Here is a 22,098-nt window from a genome sequence, read left to right as displayed (position 1 = left end):
GGACGAAGACAAGAACATCGACGAGTCATCAACGACCTCGCGCTCAAGGAGGTGTACCTCAATGGACGCCGCTATACGTGGTCCAACGAGCAGTCCCCTCCCACCCTCGTCCACCTTGACCGCGTCCTATGCACTGTCGACTGGGAAGAGCACCACTGCCATTGCCACCTCCGCTGCATTGCTTAGGTCGTCTCCGATCATAGCCCGCTACTGCTGGATTGCTCCCCTCTGCCCCCAGTCCACATGCGCTTCCACTTTGAAGACTTCTGGGTGCGGATGCCTGGTTTCTAGGACACGGTTGCTGAAGCCTGGCACTCCATTGAGCCGGCCGATCCCTTCCAGCGCCTTTTTCTGAAGTTACGGGCAACGGCAAGGAAGTTGACTAGCTAGAGCGCGCTCTCGGTGGGCAACATTCGTCACAAACTCGCTATCTCTCGCGAGTTGCTGCTGCGTTTCGATAAAGCGCAAGAAGGGAGGCTCCTGACCACGCACGAGGACTGGCTGCGCAAAGAGATCAAATGGACCTACCTCGGCATGGCCTCGCTTGAACGAACCATGGCACGGCAAAGGGCACGCATTGCATCCCTCAAAGACGGCGACGCCAATACTTCCTTCTTCCACCGCCAATGCTCCTACCGCCGCCAAAAGAACAGGATCAGGAGCCTCACCGATGACGGCCGCGTCCTCACCGAGCACGCAGACATCGCTCAAGCCGCGTTCCACCACTATGACGCCTTGCTTGGAACGGAGGTGCCCAGGGATCGCACGCTCAATTTCGAGAACCGGATGGGGCAGGACCATGATCTGCACGACCTGGACGCCCCCTTCAGCGATGACGAGATCTGGCAGGCCGTGCGACGCCTCCCAGCAAGAAAAGCGCCCGGCCCCGATGGTTTTACCGCTGAGTTCTTGCGCACGTGCTGGCCGCTGATCAAGGGCGACGTGGGCGACATGTTCCGGCAGCTGCACCAGCTCCGAGGGCGCGGATTCGCCAAACTCAATCAAGCGTTCCTCACACTGCTACCCAAGCATGCCGAGGCGGCCAGCCTACGCGAATTCCGGCCAATAAGCCTGATCCACCTCATGGCCAAGCTCTTCGCCAAGGTTTTATCCTTGAGGCTCGCACCGAAGCTTGACGCCATGGTCAGCCCGGCCCAGAACACGTTCATCGGCGGTCGGAGCCTGCACGACAATTTCGTGCTCGTCCGACAATCTGCGAGACTACTGCACCAGCTGGGCGCGCCACGCATCCTCGTCAAGCTCGACCTCGCGCGCGCGTTCGATTCCATTGCCTGGCCCTTCCTATTCGTAGCCCTACGACGCTACGGCTTTGGGAGCCGCTTCCTCGACTGGCTTTCCATCCTGCTCTCCACGGCAAGCACGCGAGTACTGATCAATAGCGACCCAGGCCCACCAATATGGCACCGGTGCGGGCTGCGCCAAGGCGATCCCCTCTCGCCGCAGCTGTTCATCCTCGCCGTTGACACGCTTGGACGACTATTCCGGCATGCGATAGAGCTCGGGGTGCTGCGGGAACTCCACCCCCGCCGCGTGATACCCACGATCTCTCTCTATGCCGACGATGTCATCCTCTTCTGCCACGCCACAGCAGAGGAAGTAAGGGCTGTCAAAGAGATGCTTGAGCTATTTGGGAGGGCTTCCGGCCTCTGCGTTAACTACGCAAAGAGCACGGCCACCCTCATCCGATGCGCGCCGGAGGAGGTGATCACCGCCACTGCTGACTTGGGCTGCCCGCTCGTCGACTTGCCAATCACCTACCTGGGAATACCGCTCACCGTAAGGAAGCCCACCGCAGCCCAGCTGTAGCCAGTCATCAACAGGATCGCGGCCAAGCAGCCAACATGGAAAGCAGGGCTCATGGATCGAGCTGGACGCCTCGTCATGGTGAAATCGGTGCTTGGCGCGATCCCCATCCACCAGCTACTGGTCATTGCGCCAGACAAGCGAACCATCAAGCTGATCACGAAGATTCAAAGGGGTTTCTTATGGGCAGGACGTGCGGCGGCCAACGGCGGACACTGCCACGTTAACTGGCAGCGTGTGGCGCGGCCGCTCAGCCTTGGCGGCCTCGGCGTGCATGACCTGGAACGCATGAGCATGGCGCTTCGCTTGCGCTGGTTATGGCTCAGCCGCACGGACAACCGACGCGCATGGCACGGCCTCGACCTGCAGTTCACTGCAGCCGAGCGTTCCCTGTTCTTCGCCTCCACCACCATGACGGTGGGGAACGGGCTCAGCGCCCTGTTTTGGGAGGACAGATGGCTTGGCGGCCGCTCCATCTGCGAAATCGCGCCACAGCTCTATGCGTGTATCCCTAAGCGAAGAAGAAAAGGAAGGACGGTGGCGGACGGCATGCTCAGACTCAACTGGGCACGCGACATACATGGAGTCGTCGGCCTCCATGAGATCGGCCAGTACCTTGCGCTCTGGCGCATGGTCGAAGCCGTCGTGCTCTCCGAGGCCCAGGACCAGCTAGTCTGGAAGTGGGCGCCCAGCGGCACCTATACAGCCCGCTCCGCCTACCTCGCCACGTTCCAGGGATCCATGCCATGCCCTGCCTGGAAGCACACTTGGAAAGCATGGGCGCCTCCCCGGGTCAAATTCTTCCATTGGCTTGCCTACCAAAATCGCTGCTGGACGGCGGATCGCTTGGCGAACAGAGGCCTGCAACACCATGCTAGATGCCTGCTATGCGACCAAGAACCAGCGACCATGCGCCACCTGCTCATCGAGTGTTCATTCACCAAGCAGATTTGACATGAGGCCTTGGCCTGGCTGCGTATCCCATGCCGGCCTCCGGAGGACGCGGACGCATCAATCTTCGCCTGGCTGGACAATGCCAAGCGCTCAGCTCCGAAACCGATGTGTAAGGGACTGGGGTCTGCTGCGCTGCTGGTGCCATGGATGGTTTGGAAGCACAGGAACAACTGCGTCTTCGAGCGAGGGCGGCCTTCCCCTTGTGCATGACATCCAAAGGCGAGGCTAGGCTATGGGCACAGGCGGGCGCCACCGGGCTTGGCATCGTGTTGCCAACAACCTGGGATGTACACTAGGCTTTCTTGGCTGTCATCTGTAGCCCACCTCCTAGGAGGCTTGTAAACTGGTTTCCCCCTATCTTTTCAATGAAATGAAACGCAAAGAGTCCTTTGCGTTTTCTCGAAAAAAAAGATATGTATAGTACCTGAGGAAGGAGGCCCTGGGAAGTTTCTTCTTAAAACGTTGACCAACGGGGGAAGATTCCCTCCCTTGGCTATACGTTGTTAGATAGATGATGAGACCTCTCCAACAGCGAATTTATACGCGCTAGATAACACCCCGTTTTAATTCGATCCTCTTGGGACTCGAACTCGGGTGGGCTGGCTGCGCACTCGCAAGCCTTACCACTGAGCTAGCACTCAGTTCTCATGGGAAGTTTATTCTTCTTGTAGTAGCGCGAGTGGATTGGCGCCTCGAAGTGGTCCTTGCGGTGGTCAGCCTCCCACTCCAGAGAGTCCCACACGTCCTTCTCGATCTCGAGGGTCGGCTTCGGGCCGCCACGGATGGCAGCCTGCGCAGACTCCAACATCCCCTGATCTTGATGGTCTCGAGCTTGGGGGCCACCATCTTGACCAGGCATATCTTCTGCAGTTTCGGGAGGTCGTGCAGGTGGATGGTGGTCAGATTCGAGCATAGTACACCGAGGGAGATCATTTCCTTGGGGTAATATTCATCCAGCTCAAAGACATGCAGGAGGTTTGCCCCAGTGGATGATGTGGAGGGTCTCCAAGCTTGGGAAGGAAGACACCCACACAGCGAGCACGAACTGGAGCCTAGGACATGATTGCAGGTGTAGATGCTGTAAATTTTTGAAGGAAACGAAGTTGGCTGAGTGCAAATAACCATGGCGTGAACCTTTGCTCCAAATACAACAAGCCATCATGAGATCCGATGCCCACAAGGTCTCCAAATTAGAAAATCCGTAGAAAATCGAAGGAAAGACATTATCCAACTTCGGGCACTTCTCCACGCGGCACCACCTAAGGCCTTGTTCGGTGCCAGTGTATTTTTGTGTTTTGAGGAGTGTTTTATGGAGTGTTTTGGGTGAAAACACTAACCACCCAAAACACTACCCAAAACACTACAAACCCTTTTCACCTAAAACACTTGTCAAAACACTTGTTTGGAATACTGGTTTTAGAAACTAGTGTTTTCTAGTGTTTTTAATATAAATAGATAAAAAGATAATCTTTTTGACTGTAGATGTGTATCACAAATAAAAATCAAATCTTTGTAGCACACTAGAAGATCATAATCTTGCAACCAGTACATAAATGTATTACAGCCATGGTACAATTAGCTCATGGCATCAGATCTCATAATCTATTTTTCGGAGATATGAAACAAATAGAGGAATTCAAAGTGGATAGGCACATGGTTCTGAGCAAAGTACTGAAACTACAATATGTTGAATAAGGCACCAACTCGGCCCGGGACAGTCCTCTTAAAAACATGCTTGTTCCCTTCAATATCACAAGAAAATCAGTCCAAGCAACTTGTTTCCTGCCAGGAAACAAGATGTAAACCATCAAATACTAATATCCAACCACATGCATTAGCTAGTTGTTTCATGGCTACAATACTTTGGTAGTAGAGGTGCATACAAATGATCAATCTAGGCAACAAAGATATACATTAGCATTACACATGCAAGAAGATACATAACAGCTCTTGACTATGAAGATAGATCCATCACACAAATAATTCTCCCTGTCAAAAAGAAAAATATGTCTTCTTTCAACAATACTAGATCTACCACTGTCATATTGTCATACATACAGAAACTTGAAAGCATTTGCAGAATTTCTGAAAGATGCAGTGCCTGTGGAGTGTGGAGAATTTCTGAACTAATCAAGCAAGCAAGCATAGTAAATTTGATGGTTTCTAACAGGCAATTTAGAGCGCAAGAGTAAAAACATACCTCATGGTAACTTGGCTATCTGCGCAAGGAGCCACGTCATGGCGGTGCCATCTTTATCATCTTTATCATCAACAAGGTTGAGAAATATTTCACGATTGTCGGCAATCTTGAAGACATCCAATGCAGGGATTTTAATAGAACCTGTCATACCATCCAATGTCTTCAGTGCATCCATGCATCTGGTAATAGAGAACTTCTGTAGAGGTTGTTCTTGAGTGACTTCCTTTTCACGCACTTGCACCATCCTCTCCATCACTTGCACAATTCCATCGGAATTCCTCTTCTTAGAACTCCTCTTTGGTATCTTTGCAAGCTTGTTCCTTGCAGCAGCAACCCTTTTTCCTTTCACTTGGTGTTCCACCTGAGTCATACTCTGAGCACTTGGAGCCGGATCCATAACTTCGTGTTCATCTTCACTTTCTCTCTCAGCTATATCAGCCTCGGTATCTCCTTCAGGTTCATCATCATCACTTATTACTTGCGTCAGATCCTCCCTTGATGTAGTTGAGGTTGAAGTGAAGTTAAAATTGCCTTCAGCTATGCTCCCTGCAAAAAGAGCCAACAAAGCAGTCAAACAATTGAGTAGCGCCGAACTAAGTACTCGGGCGTCAGTAGCGGAACCTTCCCATCCACACGATATGAAGGTCACATTCAGGTCAAAATCGCAGGCAAACATAACATTCTGGCTTAGTGACCCTTTCCTATTCCTCCACGGAGCTTGAAGTTGAGGAGACCTAGTGACAGGAACATGTGACCCGTCTATGGCACCTAAACAATTCTGCAAATGGGAAGGAATGGTAGTCATTGTTCTTTATATTATCAGAATAAGATAAGAAAAGAAACTTTTGAAGTGACAAAGAAAAAAATGAAACCTCAAAATATGGGAAGAAGCGGTCATCATTTGCGATTTTGGAATGTGGCCCGTCAATGTGTCGAGGCCTCAGAAAACGACTTGCTAGGATGGGAACAACATCAAAAAAACTAGTTGAGGTAATCATGGAATGTTGAGGCGCTATGCTGAAACGCCACATGTAGATCCTCATACGATGCGTTGTGTGATAGCATATACAGGAAAAAGGTCAACTTTTCTTCGACCTTTATGGTGTCGCTATCTGATACAAGACCTTCAGTTCTAAGATAAGATGCAATCCATCTAAAGATTTCTGGTTTCATCCTAAAAGCAGTCAAGCAATCTTTAAGATGACCATTAAGAAGTCTCCTAACTTTCCTTCGCCATAAGTGATGGAGGAATGACGTTTAGTCTTTTCCGTATTTTTCGTGTAGAGGTACAATATGCGGTAGAATGGAGAAGAATAAATAGCTCATCATCATCATCCCTCTTCCTCTTCCTAATCCGTTCTAGGCTTCGTTGATCCATTTAAGACTAACGGAAAGCAATAAGCAGTCACAAACATGCATAAAGCAACAAACATCCATAAAGCAGTAACGAAAAGCAATAAGTAGGTTGTGGACTTACCGAAGTCCGGCGTGCTCACAGGTCCCAGGAGGGCGGCTGCTTGTCAATTCCCGCAAGAATCCGTGAATAGAGACCCTGCAAAAAGATTCAAAACAAACATGCTATGACATCTGACGCCTTCTTGCTATCACGAGCATGCAAGTACATTCACTATAAACTAAGCTATACCACCAACAAGAAATTACAATCACTGTAAACAGGCTGCAGGGGTTTCACCAAGGATTGTACCTATGGTTGTTTGCTTAGTTAGCAGTGAACTAAGCTTAGTATTCTATGCACTCGATCTGCACAACTAAGTAAAGTAACCCAGGCAAGTTAGGAACGAAATAATATAACAGCTATACAAAAACGAAACTACAATCTGGTCATTTTGAAACCACCACCCAATGGCAACGGAGAGTTGCTCCACCACAAGCATGTAAATATATACAGATAATACTGGGACACCACGAATTTTTAAAGGCAACACACTTGAGTCCCCATGTAAACATATACAGATAATAAAACAAGAAGTAGTTGTGCATATGATTTGAGTCAAACATAGTGCATAATTGCTAGCTACTAGTGCAGCAGCTTAGTGCAGCAGCTTCTAACATGTAACTGAAATATAAAAGAAAAGATTCACTTTACACATTATCCTGGTTAACAAATTAAATAGATTTTATTCATGGCACGATTATCTCTGAAGTCTGAACAGTAGTATGCATTGAGGAACTAAGCTACTATGAAGATAGAACTCAATGCTGAATCAAAAACAAATATCCAGATCAAGAAATTGTTGACTACACATCAGAACTAAGCTACTCTTTCTTGAAACCATGTCCATGATGTACTTTTCAACTGCATTGAAATATATTTTGTAATAAGTCACAGCCAAGTATCAACAATTCGCAGAGTACTGTGCAGTTCAAACTCTATGTAAGAATTAGTAAACCGAAAATTCCAGGAATAATTTGAAGCCATTGTACTTATACAGCGTGCACCGCACATGACACGGTTCGATCTCACTAAACCAGCTCATTATAGAATCCTTCTAACCTGGAAACTTAATTGCCCAAAATTCTAGCAGTTCAATAGGATTCTACTACCTGCTCTTTCCATTGTATTCCTCACCTCTCAACCTACAATCTGATTACATGGCTTTATATAACCAGACCAACACTACCTAGGAGCACACACGCACACAGTTTGCATGTAACAACTCACTAGCTAATTGACCCAGTAATATCTCCACTAGTTAACTGCCCACGTACACTTGAGTGAGAGCTAAGTCTGCAGAACGTTGGATTCCACGCACAGGAGCAAGTCTCAACTAATTGCTCCCGTTTCTTGCTCCACGCCGATCTGCACACGACTCAGCTACTCCGTCTCCGCAGTACACCAACATAGATCAACCAGATCAAGAAACACAGACAGTACAAGCAAATCAAGAACCCCAGAATTCAAGAACCCTAGAAATCACAATCAAGAACCCTAGAAATCAAAAGATAAGATGCATCTAGAACTACAGGGAGAGGAGTCGGCGGGGTGGATGGAACTCACAAATGACTCCAGCTTCGGACGAGAAGAGGGGCGGCGGCAGGAGCTCTCGGTCGGCGGCGGCAGGAACGTCGGCGGCGCCGCGGGAGCGTCGGCCTTGCTCTTGCGGCGGGACGGCGTGAGGGAGCGTCGGCGGCGGCGTCGTCTTGGAGCGTCGGCGGCAGTGGCGGCGCCGGCGTGGTCTTCCACCGTCGTCCCCCGCGTCGGCCTCTCGTCGCCCGCGTGGCCTCTCCGCCAGCCCGTAGAAAACGCGAGGTGGGTGACGCGTTTTAGTTCCGCCCCGGCCCGACGGGTTTCGGCGGGTTTCGTCGGGCCTAAACGGGCCGAAACCGGCCTACTGAGCAGCCCAGGCGCGTTTTGAAGTGTTTTGGGGTGTTTTCATCGAGCCCCAAAAAAACACCCCAAAACCGGCCCAAACACTGCTAAAAACACTGGCACCGAATTGGGCCTAATGTGGCTATACCACCAGTGGTCAGGTTTAGGAACAATAGCATGTATCGAGACATCGTGCACATACATGGATTCGGTATAACCTCCCATCAGTACACCTAGTTCTCCCTCCAATCCGTTCTCCACATAGCAGCTCCCTTCACCAATCTCTATATGTCAATCCACCTGTGTAGCTGGAGGTTGCGGGAAAGCCTGCATAGGGGCATCACCAACCATACTAAGGATATCACTGTACTGGCTTACTGGAATACGCTGTTGCGAGCTCCCTTGATCACAGTGGTCAAACTTTTCATTGTTGGTTTCTTCAAACTGAACAAACCCATCAGACACGGGTGAGGAGGTGAGATGAATATTATAATAAATATTCGCAAATGTGCACCTTACTGTATAAGGAGTGAATAATTGCTCAAAAGAGCGGGTAATCCTGGTATCCACAATAACAGCATACACCTGCAACTGAAAGGACTTGGTCTTGTCGATGGATGGCCTAGGACACATGTTTCCAGCTCGCGTGTCTATGCACATCAACTCTAGGTCTGGAATGTTACAAGGAGTATCTCTCTTGTACAAAAAGTTGATCGCACGAAGGTGCTTGCATCCTATTAGAAAGAGCCGCTTGAGCCTTGGGACTTCCACAACCATAGTCTCGAAGTCAAGTATCTTGATTGCGGTTCTAGAGAGGTCCAGTTCCACAAGGTTGTTTAGCCCATGCAAGAACAGATTAACCAATTTTGTGCATCCTTCTAGGGAGATTTTGGAGGTACTGATATCCTTCTCATCTTCTGCAGTAGATGGGCGGAAATGTTTCGGAGGTAGCTCAGCTGTTGGTGTACGCTGGAAAGCTGGCCCATATCCATCAAAGCTAAAAGACTTGAGGGAAGGAGGAAGCCGACCAAGTGCAACAATGTTTTCTAGTCTATCACAGCCATCAAGTATGAGCACCTGCAAGCTACTCGCCTTTGATAGGCTTGTTGGAATATTTTCCATGTCACGGTTCCCCGACAAATCAAGTATTTCCATACATGTCTTATCCATAAAGGAGCTATCAACATCCTCTGACGTCTCCCATGGAAATGGTGGTTTCAATAATTGGAGACTCCGAAGGTTAGGGCATGCCCAATGCACTGCCCTAGAGGTACCGCCTCACACCTTTAACTAGGTTCGGATGGTCCAAAGTAGGTTCGGATGAGGAGGCAGCCTCCTCTTCAGGAAGTGGGATCTTAAGCCTTAAAAATATGGTTTTGGAGAGAGAAAGAGATACATAGTGTCATATTTGTGGGGTCCCTTCTCTCTTTTTTCTAACTAAAGTTGTAGCTTCCATTGGAGAGATAAAATTCACCATGTTGATTTTGACAACTTTTTTGTATGGAGCAGCTAGTTGTGTATGCCACCATTGCTCATGCCCTTAGTTAGCCGCCCTTGTAGGTCAGCAGTGTACTGCCAGCCCCTAACTCCCTCTATATGTAGCTCCCTGATATTTGTCATGAGGTCCATCTTTTTTTGAGATAAGATTTCATTCCAATCAGTATGACGCAAGTCCAACACTATCAGACTATGCAAGCAGGTCCACTCTGTATGGTTCTCTTCTTTACCTGCTTTGCTATGTGCACAGTGTTCTAGACCAAGGAATCTTAGACCATGACACTTCAAGAAAGGAGGTGATGCAAAATTGAAGGCACAAGAACACAGAACTAGCACACCAAGCTTGCTGGAATGTTCAAAAAATCCATTCGGTAAAGTTGGTGGGTAATCAGATTTTTCAAACACCAAGAAAGATGATGCCACTGCAGGTATAGTTTGCATACCATGTACTCCTGTATTCCTTGATGTGACTGAAATCCAACGGTATGGGCCTTCTTCATAGACATCACCATCTTTAATTACCAGAAAAAGAAGCTCCAGATGTTTTTTAAACATGTTAAGAACAACACCATGCAAATATTCATCACACTTCCAATTTATCTTCGATGCAACGCATTACTAATATCACTTGCTTTGTCCCCTTGTATGATTGCATCACACATCCAATAGTTGGAAGCATGAGAAGCAAATTTAGTGGCGGTGTAAAATATACAGTACAGCAATAAGTCATAGAGACAACAATCTTCAACCATCTTTTGGTCAATATCCAGCAAACATGGAATACGAGCAATTATGCCAGCAGCTTCTTGACGCAGCAGTCCACAAAACTCTGAACTTGATAATACCTTAATATCCGCATGATACAATAAAACATCAGTATATGCTAGATTGTTCTTAAGCCAGGAGCAGCCACGACTTGTGGCTAGCCATCTTCTGCTGAAGGTCCATATCATCTTTTTGTTGCAAAATTCAGTGAATTGTGGAATACCAAATCTTGTTACGTCAACTTCATCATCAGATCCATTTAAAAAAATCATCATAAATCTATGACTTGTTAGGGTTTGATAAATCATCAAAGAGACACTTAATATCACATCCCTAGAGCCCTGGTCCACTCCACGGAAGTCATCCTCTTCATCCTGCTTATCAAACATGTCCTTTACTGATCCGTCAAGTTTCCGTTCTTTTGTAATTTCTCTCTGCATTGCCCGTCTATTTTTCCACTCAGAGCAATCTATAAAGATTATTCTATCAAAGCGTAGTTCCGGAGCAGTTTTCCTAGACGGAAGCTCTACTGCAATGGATCTAAGCACAGCGGTTGCTCCAAATTCATTCCAACCATCAACATAGAAAACCTTATACATGTGGAGAAGTCCGTGAAGATCGAATAATATTTCTTCCCTGGCTTTCTCAACATCGTGGGCATAGTAGCTCTGAAGTAAAACTTGTTAATAAGTTATGATGTCTTTGGTAGCTGCAGAACTAATTTAACATATCCCAACAGTGCATCTTAGCACACTGCTGAATCAGTATTTAAGCACTCATTTGAATCAAAACTACTGTTATGAATGGGTTCATGGCAAATTAGTTGCCGTGAGTAATACTTAGGTGTCCAGTTCACCAATGGGCTATCTTCTTGCTAGTTTATGTACGTTATGCTGCGTTTCAAGTTTCTGCTTAGTACACCCCTACAAGTTTAGTTTTATTGTACCAACTAACGTAAAGTACATACTTGATCATGTCAGATATATAGCACATTAGGTTACAAAAGGCTCTGGGTTCATCAGAGCTACCTGGATCTATTATATTATTTTTTCTTCTAGTGCTAGCATAGCCTTTAATTAATGAACCGAGTCTGCTGAGCTATTGCTCCAGTATACTATATGTAAGTACAAGTGTGCAACTACTAACAACAAAATCAACCACGGGATGTAAGACAATTCCTGCATGCACTCCACAAGAATAAAAATAATTAGGTTTAGTCTAAGCCCTTCTGGAATATCTATGACCCCAGAGGGGAAATTTTGTATGAATTATATTTGATGGTGAAGTGATTGTAACACCAGGCATTCCCAGTCATGTAAACATAATGGCATACACATAAATGAAAGGCTCAACATTATTAATGTACAGCTAAAACGCACATGCATGCATGGACTACTCTCTGAACGTAAAAATGCGCAAGCTCGTATTACCAGCTCGTATGGACGATCCATGATGAATCCCTCTGTCCAAGACCAAGAAAGTAAATCAGCGGCAAACTTAATCAATTTTCAACTAGTGAGAACCCATGATGAATATATCCCTCGAAGAATCTCTCTTGCTCCGCCTGCATATATATAGGGTACGAAGTATATAAGATTAATCTGGTAGTACACAAACTACTTTTTAGGTTGTTTGTACAATTATTTTCACATACTATTTTTTGCATACAAGCAAACGATATTTCGAACATATAGTCCAAACTATTACTCAACTTGTATTTTTTTCATGCAACTTGATTTAAAGGACATTAGATATAATATAAGAACATATTCAAACCGACAAAGTATCATATATACTTCTATATGGTAGTATGTGAGATATGGGTGTAACTACACCCAGGAGTAGGAAGTATATTTAACCTATATGTTAACAACATCGAAAACATGTTACACGTCTCTCACCGCAGCTAATTAACCAGCACTGCTGCTTGGTTGCATGCCATTTATTGGCAGAAATATAGTTAAGATGTTACGAAGAAAGTAAGGGGGCAAATGCCAGAGTTTGCCAGTAGCAAATCCTAACTAAGAACTTACTAAATACCTCGGGAGCAGACAAGTGCAGAGTGCCGAAACTGAAGTGTTGATTGAAATTCCTAAAGTAGTCTGATATTCTTCACCTTCAAACTATGAATCCACCCTAAAATCTCAGAGCAGAGACGCGAAGTATGCATATGCACTCAGGAGTATGAGATGAGGATTTGCTTGGTGTCTCCTCTCTACGGCCAAAGAGTGCATACGGATTCCTTGCTTGCTGTCTTCACAGTTCATATATGCACTCTCCCTGGTTTCTCTTTCTCTTTGCAAAAGCATGGAGCCAAACATACATGCTGCTTTGCTTTTTTGCCTTTTTCTTTCTGAAGACGATTCAGATGCTCTCGCAGCAGTAGTATGAGATGTCTTTGCATCCTGGTTTGCGCCAGAGACAGATGAACAGTGAACAGCCAAAGTACGGTGATTCCTTCTCCTCTTTTGCTCAAAGGTAAAGATTAACAACCGGCCGGGATCCAATCTAGCATGGCATGTTGGCCGGACGCCATCCCGTGAGCTGGCTTACCTCCTCTAGTCCGCGCTGCTGCCACGAACTCCAGGTCGTCCGCCACCGCTTCCTCCTGCCCGCTGCTCCCGCGCACAACCGGATCTCCCCTTCTCCCCCACGGCCAGCCAGCAACCCTCTGCGGAATTGCGCCGCGCCGCCGCGTGACGATCCGATGGTTGAGCGACCTGATGAAAGAGGCGCATTTGATTCGTGGGGTGTGGGTGAAACTAGACGGATGGATGAGACGAGCAGATCCATTTTAGTGGTTTCCAAGGGAATAGGGTTCGACCCTTTGTCGATATGAAAAAGAGACGGAAAGAAGAAGAACAAAGCAGTGCCACATGGATATGGTTATTCTACTACCGAGTTCATATGTTCCTACTCCAATAAATAATTTGGAAGAAATAGCAAATAAAATTAAAAAATTACACCCAGCATCTGCAACAACATCATGCCCTAATGGCATAAAGGATGCACACAGCCAAAAAAAAGAGAAAAGAACTACAAAAAAAGAAAAGTCCCGCTGCAGAGATCCATAACCTGAAACAGCAACACTGACACCACCAAGACAACACCAGAAGATCAGCTTCTCCATAAGCGACGTCTTCAAGAAGAAAACAGTGCACAAACGTTGTCATCGCCCGATCATAGATCTTAGGTTTTCACCCTGAAGAAAGTCATCACTCTCAAAATAATGTCTTCAACAAGAACATTGACAGGCACAACCAATTAAGGTCAGACCTTGGATTTTCATCCTGAACCCTAAACCCTAACACCGTCGGCAGCCAACACCGCGGAGAGGACAAGGGTTGAACCGATCTAGGGTTAGTACCCAACCGGCCCAACCTCCTGGACCTCCGCCGCCGGCACATCGCGCCGCCGGTGGCCACCACCACCACCACCCCGACCCGGGACTCCGCCCGGATCGCATCGCCACGGACACGCCACCGCCGCCTCAGCAGCTTGTGCGGCCGACCATGGCTACCAGCGTCCCCAGACCAGTCTACTTGACTTTGGACTGCCGAAACCCGGGACGGGTTGCATGGCCGGCCGGCACGCCATGTACTACTAGACATAGATCAAATATGCCTGGTCATCTTTCTTTCCTCTGATGGATAAGCCGAGCAGATCCATCTTGGTGGTTTCAAAGGGAGCAGGGAACGGCCCTTTGTCGATTTAGGAGAGACGGAAAAGAAGAAGAACAAAGCAGTGCCAGATTTGGGATTGAATATGTGCATAGGGCTTCATTCAGATGAACGGACGAGCCTAAGTAGATGATATTGTGAAGACACCCGGGGAAGAACGTGTTTGAGTCAGAAGCACGGCGGGTGGTGGCCGTGGTGTGGGGAGATCTGGGGGAGCTAGTGGTGGACGCGGAGCTGGTGGTGGCCGTGCCCCTCCAACGACGACTGCGACAACGAGCGCGATTGCGAACTCCCTCGGCACTGCTCCTGATCTGGTTCCTGTCAAGGCGTAGTTCCCACAACCTATGATGCAGCAGATGGGGGGGGGCTGGTCAAGGTATGTACCCAATGATGCAACCCAACATGTGGAACATGCCAATGACGCAGTGGCCGCAGTTCTTTGGGAATCAGCAAATTCCTCCGTCTGGCTTCAACCCTTTGATGATGATGCCGCAAGGGATTGCTCCTAGCCTTCCCCAACCAAATAGCCAGAGTAGCAGCGCTAGCCTGATCCCTTCACAGCAACAAACCTCTGGTAGCAATAAAAACAAAAAGAAGATTCAGAAAGGAGCTGCTTCTGATGGTTCAAAGAATAGTGGGGATAGGAATGGGAGTTCTATGCAGATGAATATTGCTTCTGGGCCTGGACATGTATTGGACCCTAAGTTAAAAAATGTGACCTGCTATAACTGTGGTGAATTGGGACACTATGTTGGGCTTTGCACCAGGATCAAGAGATGCTTTATCTGCAGCAAAACTGGGCACCATATGGACAACTATCTGATGTGGTATTCTCTGCTTCCCACTGCTCAGTACTGGGGGAGTGCCAACCCTGGTTTGGGATTTTTTCATGTGGAGGTAGAGGGGCCTGAAGCTGTCCAATGGCTGAACATGGATAGTGTTGGTGTGGTGGTGGTAAAAGAAGGAGAAATTTCTGCTGAAGAGCTGGAGAAATGCTTCAATGACATGTGGAAGGTCAACTGGTTCTGGCAAATTCGACAGCTAGGTCCTAAGAGATTCTTGGTGAGGTTTCCTCCTAGTAAGAGAGTCAAAGAGTTAGTGGAGTATCCCTCCATCAACCTCAAAAAAGATGGTGTGGTGATATACTTTGTTAACTGGGAAGGAGAAGCAGAACCTTTTGAGGAATTCCAGGAGGTGTGGGTGAGGATCACTGGCATCCCTGCTAAGTGGCTCACCTGGAAGACCATATGCCAAGTATCTACCACTCTTGGTGTGCTTGTTAATATTGACTGGCAAGGCATCTTCAGAAGCTTTTACAAAGAAGTTAGAGTCAAGGTGTCTGTGAGGGACAAGTCTAAGATCCCTTCCAACAAGCTATTTGAGATGAGGCAATGTTTTTTCCTGATTGACTTCCTGGTGGAGAATGATGGTGAAGCCATTGACCTGGATGAAGATGATGATGAGGATCCTGGGCAGACCAATGAAGAAAACAAGCTTGATGATGATGTTGATCTTGGGGATGACTTCAGGGCCCTGGACAAGAGCAAATCTGGGAGGAGTAACAGCAAGATGGAGACTGAACCTTCCATTCCTTATGGTGGAAAGACTGTCTCTAGGTCTGCTACTCAACAGAGTCTGGAGACAAGTGTTCAAGCTAAGGTCTTTGGTAAGGAGGCTCACATCCCTACTGATGGTGTCCTGGTGATAAGAAGTGCTGAGGAGAATATTGGGAAGAACTTGATTCAACGTTTTGATGCTGAAAGTGATGATGATGGGGAAGATATCAAAGATGGGGAGGAAAGCCTGGTGCGCAACAATCCTGACCCTCCCATGCCTCCTATGGCATGGAAGGAGAAGAAGCAGTGGGGGCATGTTCAAGCTACTAGGATGAGCTCTAGAATTCCAAGGGATGGCAAGAGTGTAATTGAAAAAGCTCAAGACCTTAAGAGAGAAAAGAACCTGGAGGTTCCCAAAGGTAATAAGACTTTTGGTTTTTCCAATTCCTTTGTTGTCCTTGATAATCATACTTTACTTGGTAAGGCAAAACATGCTGGCATTAGTCTGGGTCTTAAAACAAATAATGTTGATGTTGTCATTGATAAGATTAAAGAGGTTGAAATTAAAAGACTTGATGATTTTCATCTTTCTAATCCTGCTAGTTTTCTTCCTAAGGGCATTAGTCTATCTGTGGAAGAATTGAGAGTAGGTTTGGAGGATGGAAATGAGATGTTATCTGACCAGGATGATTGATGACCCACAAGTATAGGGGATCGCGATAGTCTTCGAGGGTAGTATAACCCAATTTATTGATTCGACACAAGGGGAGGTAAAGAATACTTATAAGCCTTAACAACTGAGTTATCAATTCAGCTGCACCTGGAAAAGCACTAGCAACAGGGGTGATGTGAAAGTAGCAGTAATATGAGAGCAAGTAGTAACATGATAACACGCAGCGAGTAATAGCAATATGAGAGCAATGGCACGAGAAGATAGTTGATACTACTTCCAATGACATGTAGAACAAGTATATAATGATGACAGATGGACCGGGGTTCCCAGCGATCTACACTAGTGGTAACTCTCCAATAACAAGTGTTGGGTGAACAAATTACAGCTTGGGCAATTGATAGGATTGATAAAGCATTAAGAAAGAACATCAAGATTATTAATCATGTAGGCATGTTTTCCGTATATAGTCGTACGTGCTCGCAATGAGAAACTTGCACAACATCTTTTGTCCTACCAGCCGTTGGCAGCCGGGCCTCAAGGGAAACTACTGGATATTAAGGTACTCCTTTTAATAGAGTACCGGAGCAAAGCATTAACACTCCATGAAAACATGTGATCCTCACATCACTACCATCCCCTCCGGTTGTCCCGATTTCGTCACTTCGGGGCCTTTGGTTCCGGACGGTGACATGTGCATACAACTTGTAGATACAATCTAAGCAATAAGTATAGAGCTCAAATCTAAGATCATGCCACTCGGGCCCTAGTGACAAGCATTAAGAATAACAAGATTGCGAGCAACAATAACTTCACAAACTTTATAGATAGACTAATCATAATGTATCATCCATCGGATCCCAACAAACACAACACCGATTACATCGGATGAATCTCAATCATGTAAGGCAGCTCATGAGACCATTGTATTGAAGTACATGGGGGAGAGTATACCGACATAGCTACTTGCTAGAACCCGTAGTCCATGGGGGAACTACTCACGGAGCATGGCGGAGGCGATGGCGTTGATGGAGATGGCTTCGGGAGCACTTCCCCGTCCCGGCAAGGTGCCGGGACGGAGTTCCGTCCCCCGAATTGGAGTTTCGCGACGGTGGCGGCGCCCCGGAGTCTTTCTGGAGTTTCGTCAATTGGTACTCGCGTTTTTAGGTCGAAAGGGATTTTATAGGCGAAGAGGCGGCGCAGGGGGGCACCTGGGGGCGCCACACCCTAGGCCGGCGCGGCCTAGGCCTGGCCCGCGCCGCCATGTGGTGTGGTGGCCCCCTGGCCCCTCTCCGACTCTTCTTCGGTGTTCTGGAGCCTTCCGGAGAAAATAGGAGGTTTGGCGTTGATTTCGTCCAATTCCGAGAATATTGCCCGAACAGCCTTTCCGGAACCAAAAACAGCGAGAAAACGAGAACCGGCACCGTGGCATCTTGTTAATAGGTTAGTTCCGGAAAATGCATGAAATCATCATAAAGTGCAAGCAAAACATGTAAGTATTGTCATAAAACAAGCATGGAACGACGAAATTATGGATACGTCGGGGACGTATCGGCATCCCCAAGCTTAGTTCTCGCTCGTCCCGAGCAGGTAAACGATAAAAAGAATAATTTCTGTAGTGACATGCTACTTACATAACCTTGATCATACTATTACAAAGCATATGAAATGAATGAAGTGACTCAAGGCAATGATCTATAGTTGCTAACAAGTAGATAACATATAGCAAAACTTTTCATGAAGAGTACTTTCAAGACAAGCATCAAAATTCTTGCATAAGAGTTAACTCATAAAGCAATAAATTCAAAGTAAAGGCATCGAAGCAACACAAAGGAAGATATAAGTTTCAGCGGATGCTTTCAACTTTCAACATGCATATCTCATGGATATTGTCAACACAAAGTAATATGATGAATGCAAATATGCAAGTATGTAAGAATCAATGCACGATTAACACAAGTGTTTGCTTCTAAGGTGGGAGGAAGTAGGTAACTGACTCAACATAAAAGTAAAAGAATGGTCCTTCAAAGAGGAAAGCATCGATTGCTATATTTGTGCTAGAGCTTTGGTTTTGAAAACATATAGAGAGCATAAAAAGTAAAATTTTGAGAGGTGTTTGTTGTTGTCAACGAATGGTAATGGGTACACTAACTACCTCGCCAACCGAACTTTTAAGAGCGGCTCCCATTTTATTTTATTTTTGGGTGGCACTCCTTCCAACCTTTCTTTCACAAACCATGGCTAACCGAATCCTCGGGTGCCTGCCAACAATCTCATACCATGAAGGAGTGCCTTTTTATTTAGTTTTATTATGATGATGACACTCCCCCCAACCTTTGCTTACACAAGCCATGGCTAACCGAATCCTTCGGGTGCCGTCCAACAATCACAAACCATGGAGGAGTGTCTATTTTTGTTAATTAATTTGGGATCGGGAATCCCATTGCCGACTCTTTTTGCAAAATTATTGGATAAGCGGATGTGCCACTAGTCCATATGAGAGTCCGTCAAAAGTAAATGACAAGGTTGAAAGCTAAACACCACATACTTCCTCATGAGCTATAAAACATTAACACAAATTGAGAAGCATTTTGAATAATTATTTAAAGGTAGCACTCAAGCAATTTACTTTGGAATGGCAGGAAATACCACATAGTAGGTAGGTATGGTGGACACAATTGGCATAGTGGTTGGCTCAAGGATTTTGGATGCATGAGAAGTATTCCCTCTCGATACAAGGCTTAGGCTAGCAAGGTTGTTTGAAGCAAACACAAGTATGAACCGATACAGCAAAACTTACATAAGAACATATCGCAAGCATTATAATACTCTACACTGTCTTCCTTGTTGCTCAAACACTTTTACCAGAAAATATCTAGACCTTAAGAGAGATCAATTATGCAAACCAATTTCAACAAGCTCTACAGTAGTTCTCCACTAATAGGCTTAGACTACATGAAAAAACTTAATCATGATCTACTTGAGAGCTCAAAACAATTGCCGAGTGTCAAATTATCCAAGACATATGAGGCATTTTCCTTTTCCAACCAAATAAGTGTTGTAGCTTCCAACTTTTATCATTGAACATTAAAAGTAAAACGAAGAACAAGTGTTCATATGAAAAAGCGGAGCGTGTATCTCTCCCACACAAGGATTGCTAGGATCCGAATTTATTCAAACATAAACAAAACGAAAATAAACACACGGACGCTCCAAGTAAAGCACATAAGATGTGACCGAATAAAAATATAGTTTCGGGGGAGGAACCCGATAAGTTGATGAAGAAGGGGATGCCTTGGGCATCCCCAAGCTTAGACGCTTGAGTCTTCTTGAAATATGCAGGGATGAACCACGGGGGCATCCCCAAGCTTAGACTTTTCACTCTTCTTGATCATATATCATCCTCCTCTCTTGACCCTTGAAAACTTCCTTCACACCAAACTTCTCACAAACTTCATTAGAGGGGTTAGTACTCAAAAAATTTGAATCCACCTTGGTCCTGTAGTGGCACATTGCAAGAACTCAATAAAACATTAGCTACAGCCCTCTACGTCTAGAAAACCTCGCTTAAAGTCCACAAGAGACAATGCAAAAACGGAGACAGAATCTGCCAAAACAGAACAGCCAGTAAAGACGAATTTTAATAAAATACTTCCGTTGCTCAAATCAGAAAACTCAAAACTAATGAAAGTTGCGTACATATCTGAGGAACACGCACGTAAATTGGCATATTTTTCTGAGTTACCTACAGGGAAAACAGCCCAGATTCGTGACAGATAGAAATCTGTTTCTGCGCAGAAATCCAAATCTAGTATCAACCTTCTATTAGAGGCTTCACTTGGCACAACAAAACACAAAACTAAGATAAGGAGAGGTTGCTACAGTAGTAAACAACTTCCAAGACACAAATATAAAACAAAGTACTGTAGCAAAATAACACATGGGTTATCTCCCAAGAAGTTCTTTCTTTATAGCCGTTAAGATGGGCTCAGCAGTTTTAATGATGCACTCGCAAGAAATAGTATTTGAAGAAAAAGAGAGCATCAAGAGGCAAATTCAAAACACATTTAAGCCTAACATGCTTCCTATGCATAGGAATCTTATAAATAAATAAATTCATGAAGAACAAAGTGACAAGCATAAGAGGATAAAACAAGTGTAGCTTCAAAATTTTAAGCACATAGAGAGGTGTTTTAGTACCATGCAAATTTCTACAACCATATTTTCCTCTCTCATAATAATTTTCAGTAGCTTCATGAACAAACTCAACAATATATCTATCACATGCAGCATACTTTTCATGATTTCCAAACACATAATTTTTATCAAGTTCAAGAATAGTGGAATAAAAACTTTCAAACTTACTTTTATTAATAATATAACAAGGTAGTTGATCAATCTCAATAGATATGGGACTCATAGAATAAGTCAAGAACTCTCCAATCCCATTTTCATTAGTAGTACAATTAATATTATCAAGTAACATAGGACCGTCATCTAGAGCTTTATCATAAACATTTGCCAAGCAAAATTCTTTAGTACCATGCATTTCGACATCGGGCACAAACAAAGCATTATCATAAGATTTATCAAAGTAGCATGGATTATCATAAATAACGAGTAGCATAATTATTCTCACAAGTTTTACTCATAGGCAATATTTCAAGAGAATCCACAGGAACATAACATTCAACCTCTTTCGGTAAGCATGGAGGACAATCAAATAGTGTAAGAGATAAAGAGTTACTCTCATTAGAAGGTTGGAATGGGTAGCTAATCCATTCTTCCCCCTTTTGTTCGTCGCTCTCCTCTTCTTTTTCATCCAATGAGCTTTCAGGTTTATCAATTTCTTCTTCCACAGGTTCCTGCAAATTGTGAGTGCATTCTTGTGCATTAATGTGTCTCTCTTTATAATCAAGGATATAAGGATTCCTACTGTAGCATTCTATGCAAGAATTAAGGATAGTAGAGACATAATCTTTAAGGCCCTTACAAACAACACAAGTTTCATAATTCTCAACCATGAAGGATTCTATCTCGGAGGCTCCCATAAATAAGACAAATTGTTCTACCTCTTCGAACCCATAATGAATATAGCAATTCCGATTATAGTTCTTAATTAAAAATTCCTCACTAAAGCCACATTGAAATTTAAGATGTTTAGTATCCTGTTGAGAGCAACAGTTTATATCATGGCATTCAAGCAAGATTTTAGCAATTGTATTCAATTTTTCTATCATAGCACTCATTATTTTACCAGTTCTTGATTCTCTATAACAATTATAACATTCTATAAGCTCCAAGTAGGTTGTAGGTTCTCCCATAACAACAGTTTTTAATTTTTAGATTTTTCAAATTTTTATGGATTTTTGGGTATATGGGGAAAATAAAACAAAACTGAAATAAACTAGACAAAAGTAAACTAAGCAAACTAATACTAGACAGAAATAAACTAAGCACAAATAAACTAGACAAAAGTAAACTAAGCAAAACAAAATAAAGTAAAACAAAAACAGCGAGAGAGGTAGAGTGTACTCCCCAGGTGAACTTATGAGTAGAGCTAATTTTCCCCGGCAACGGCGCCAGAAAACAGTCTTGATGACCCACAAGTATAGGGGATC

General features: G+C 45.2%; 1 protein-coding gene and 1 pseudogene across 2 annotated transcripts; both read right to left on the bottom strand.

The window, feature by feature from the left end:
• Positions 1 to 3,409: 3,409 nt before the first annotated feature.
• LOC124664560 lies at positions 3,410 to 13,398 on the bottom strand (annotated as a pseudogene).
• On the bottom strand, positions 4,270 to 6,145 carry LOC124668162. 2 transcript variants are annotated; one of them, XM_047205348.1, is made up of 4 exons: positions 5,851 to 6,145; positions 5,600 to 5,756; positions 4,979 to 5,524; positions 4,270 to 4,560 (listed from the first exon to the last, which is right to left on the bottom strand). In XM_047205348.1, exons 1-3 carry the CDS (start codon positions 6,019 to 6,021, stop codon positions 4,980 to 4,982), a joined length of 873 nt encoding a protein of 290 aa, XP_047061304.1. In that variant the 5' UTR covers positions 6,022 to 6,145; the 3' UTR covers positions 4,270 to 4,560; position 4,979. The 2 variants fall into 2 exon arrangements, with proteins under 2 accessions (XP_047061304.1, XP_047061303.1); XM_047205347.1 differs by having other exon boundaries at positions 4,979 to 5,756.
• Positions 13,399 to 22,098: the final 8,700 nt, after the last annotated feature.

Source organism: Lolium rigidum, chromosome 6 (assembly GCF_022539505.1).
Source record: "Lolium rigidum isolate FL_2022 chromosome 6, APGP_CSIRO_Lrig_0.1, whole genome shotgun sequence".
NCBI lineage: Eukaryota > Viridiplantae > Streptophyta > Magnoliopsida > Poales > Poaceae > Lolium > Lolium rigidum.
Note: the sequence above shows the minus strand (reverse complement) of the source record. Positions and strands in the feature narration are given on the sequence as shown.

Excerpts from the sequence above, each read along its gene's own strand:
- LOC124668162 (XM_047205347.1), bottom strand. The coding sequence starts at position 6,021 with ATGAGGATCTACATGTGGCGTTTCAGCATAGCGCCTCAACATTCCATG. Across the intron at positions 5,757-5,850 it reads GCTTCTTCCCATATTTTGAG|AATTGTTTAGGTGCCATAGA; the intron begins GTTTCATTTTTT and ends TCCCATTTGCAG.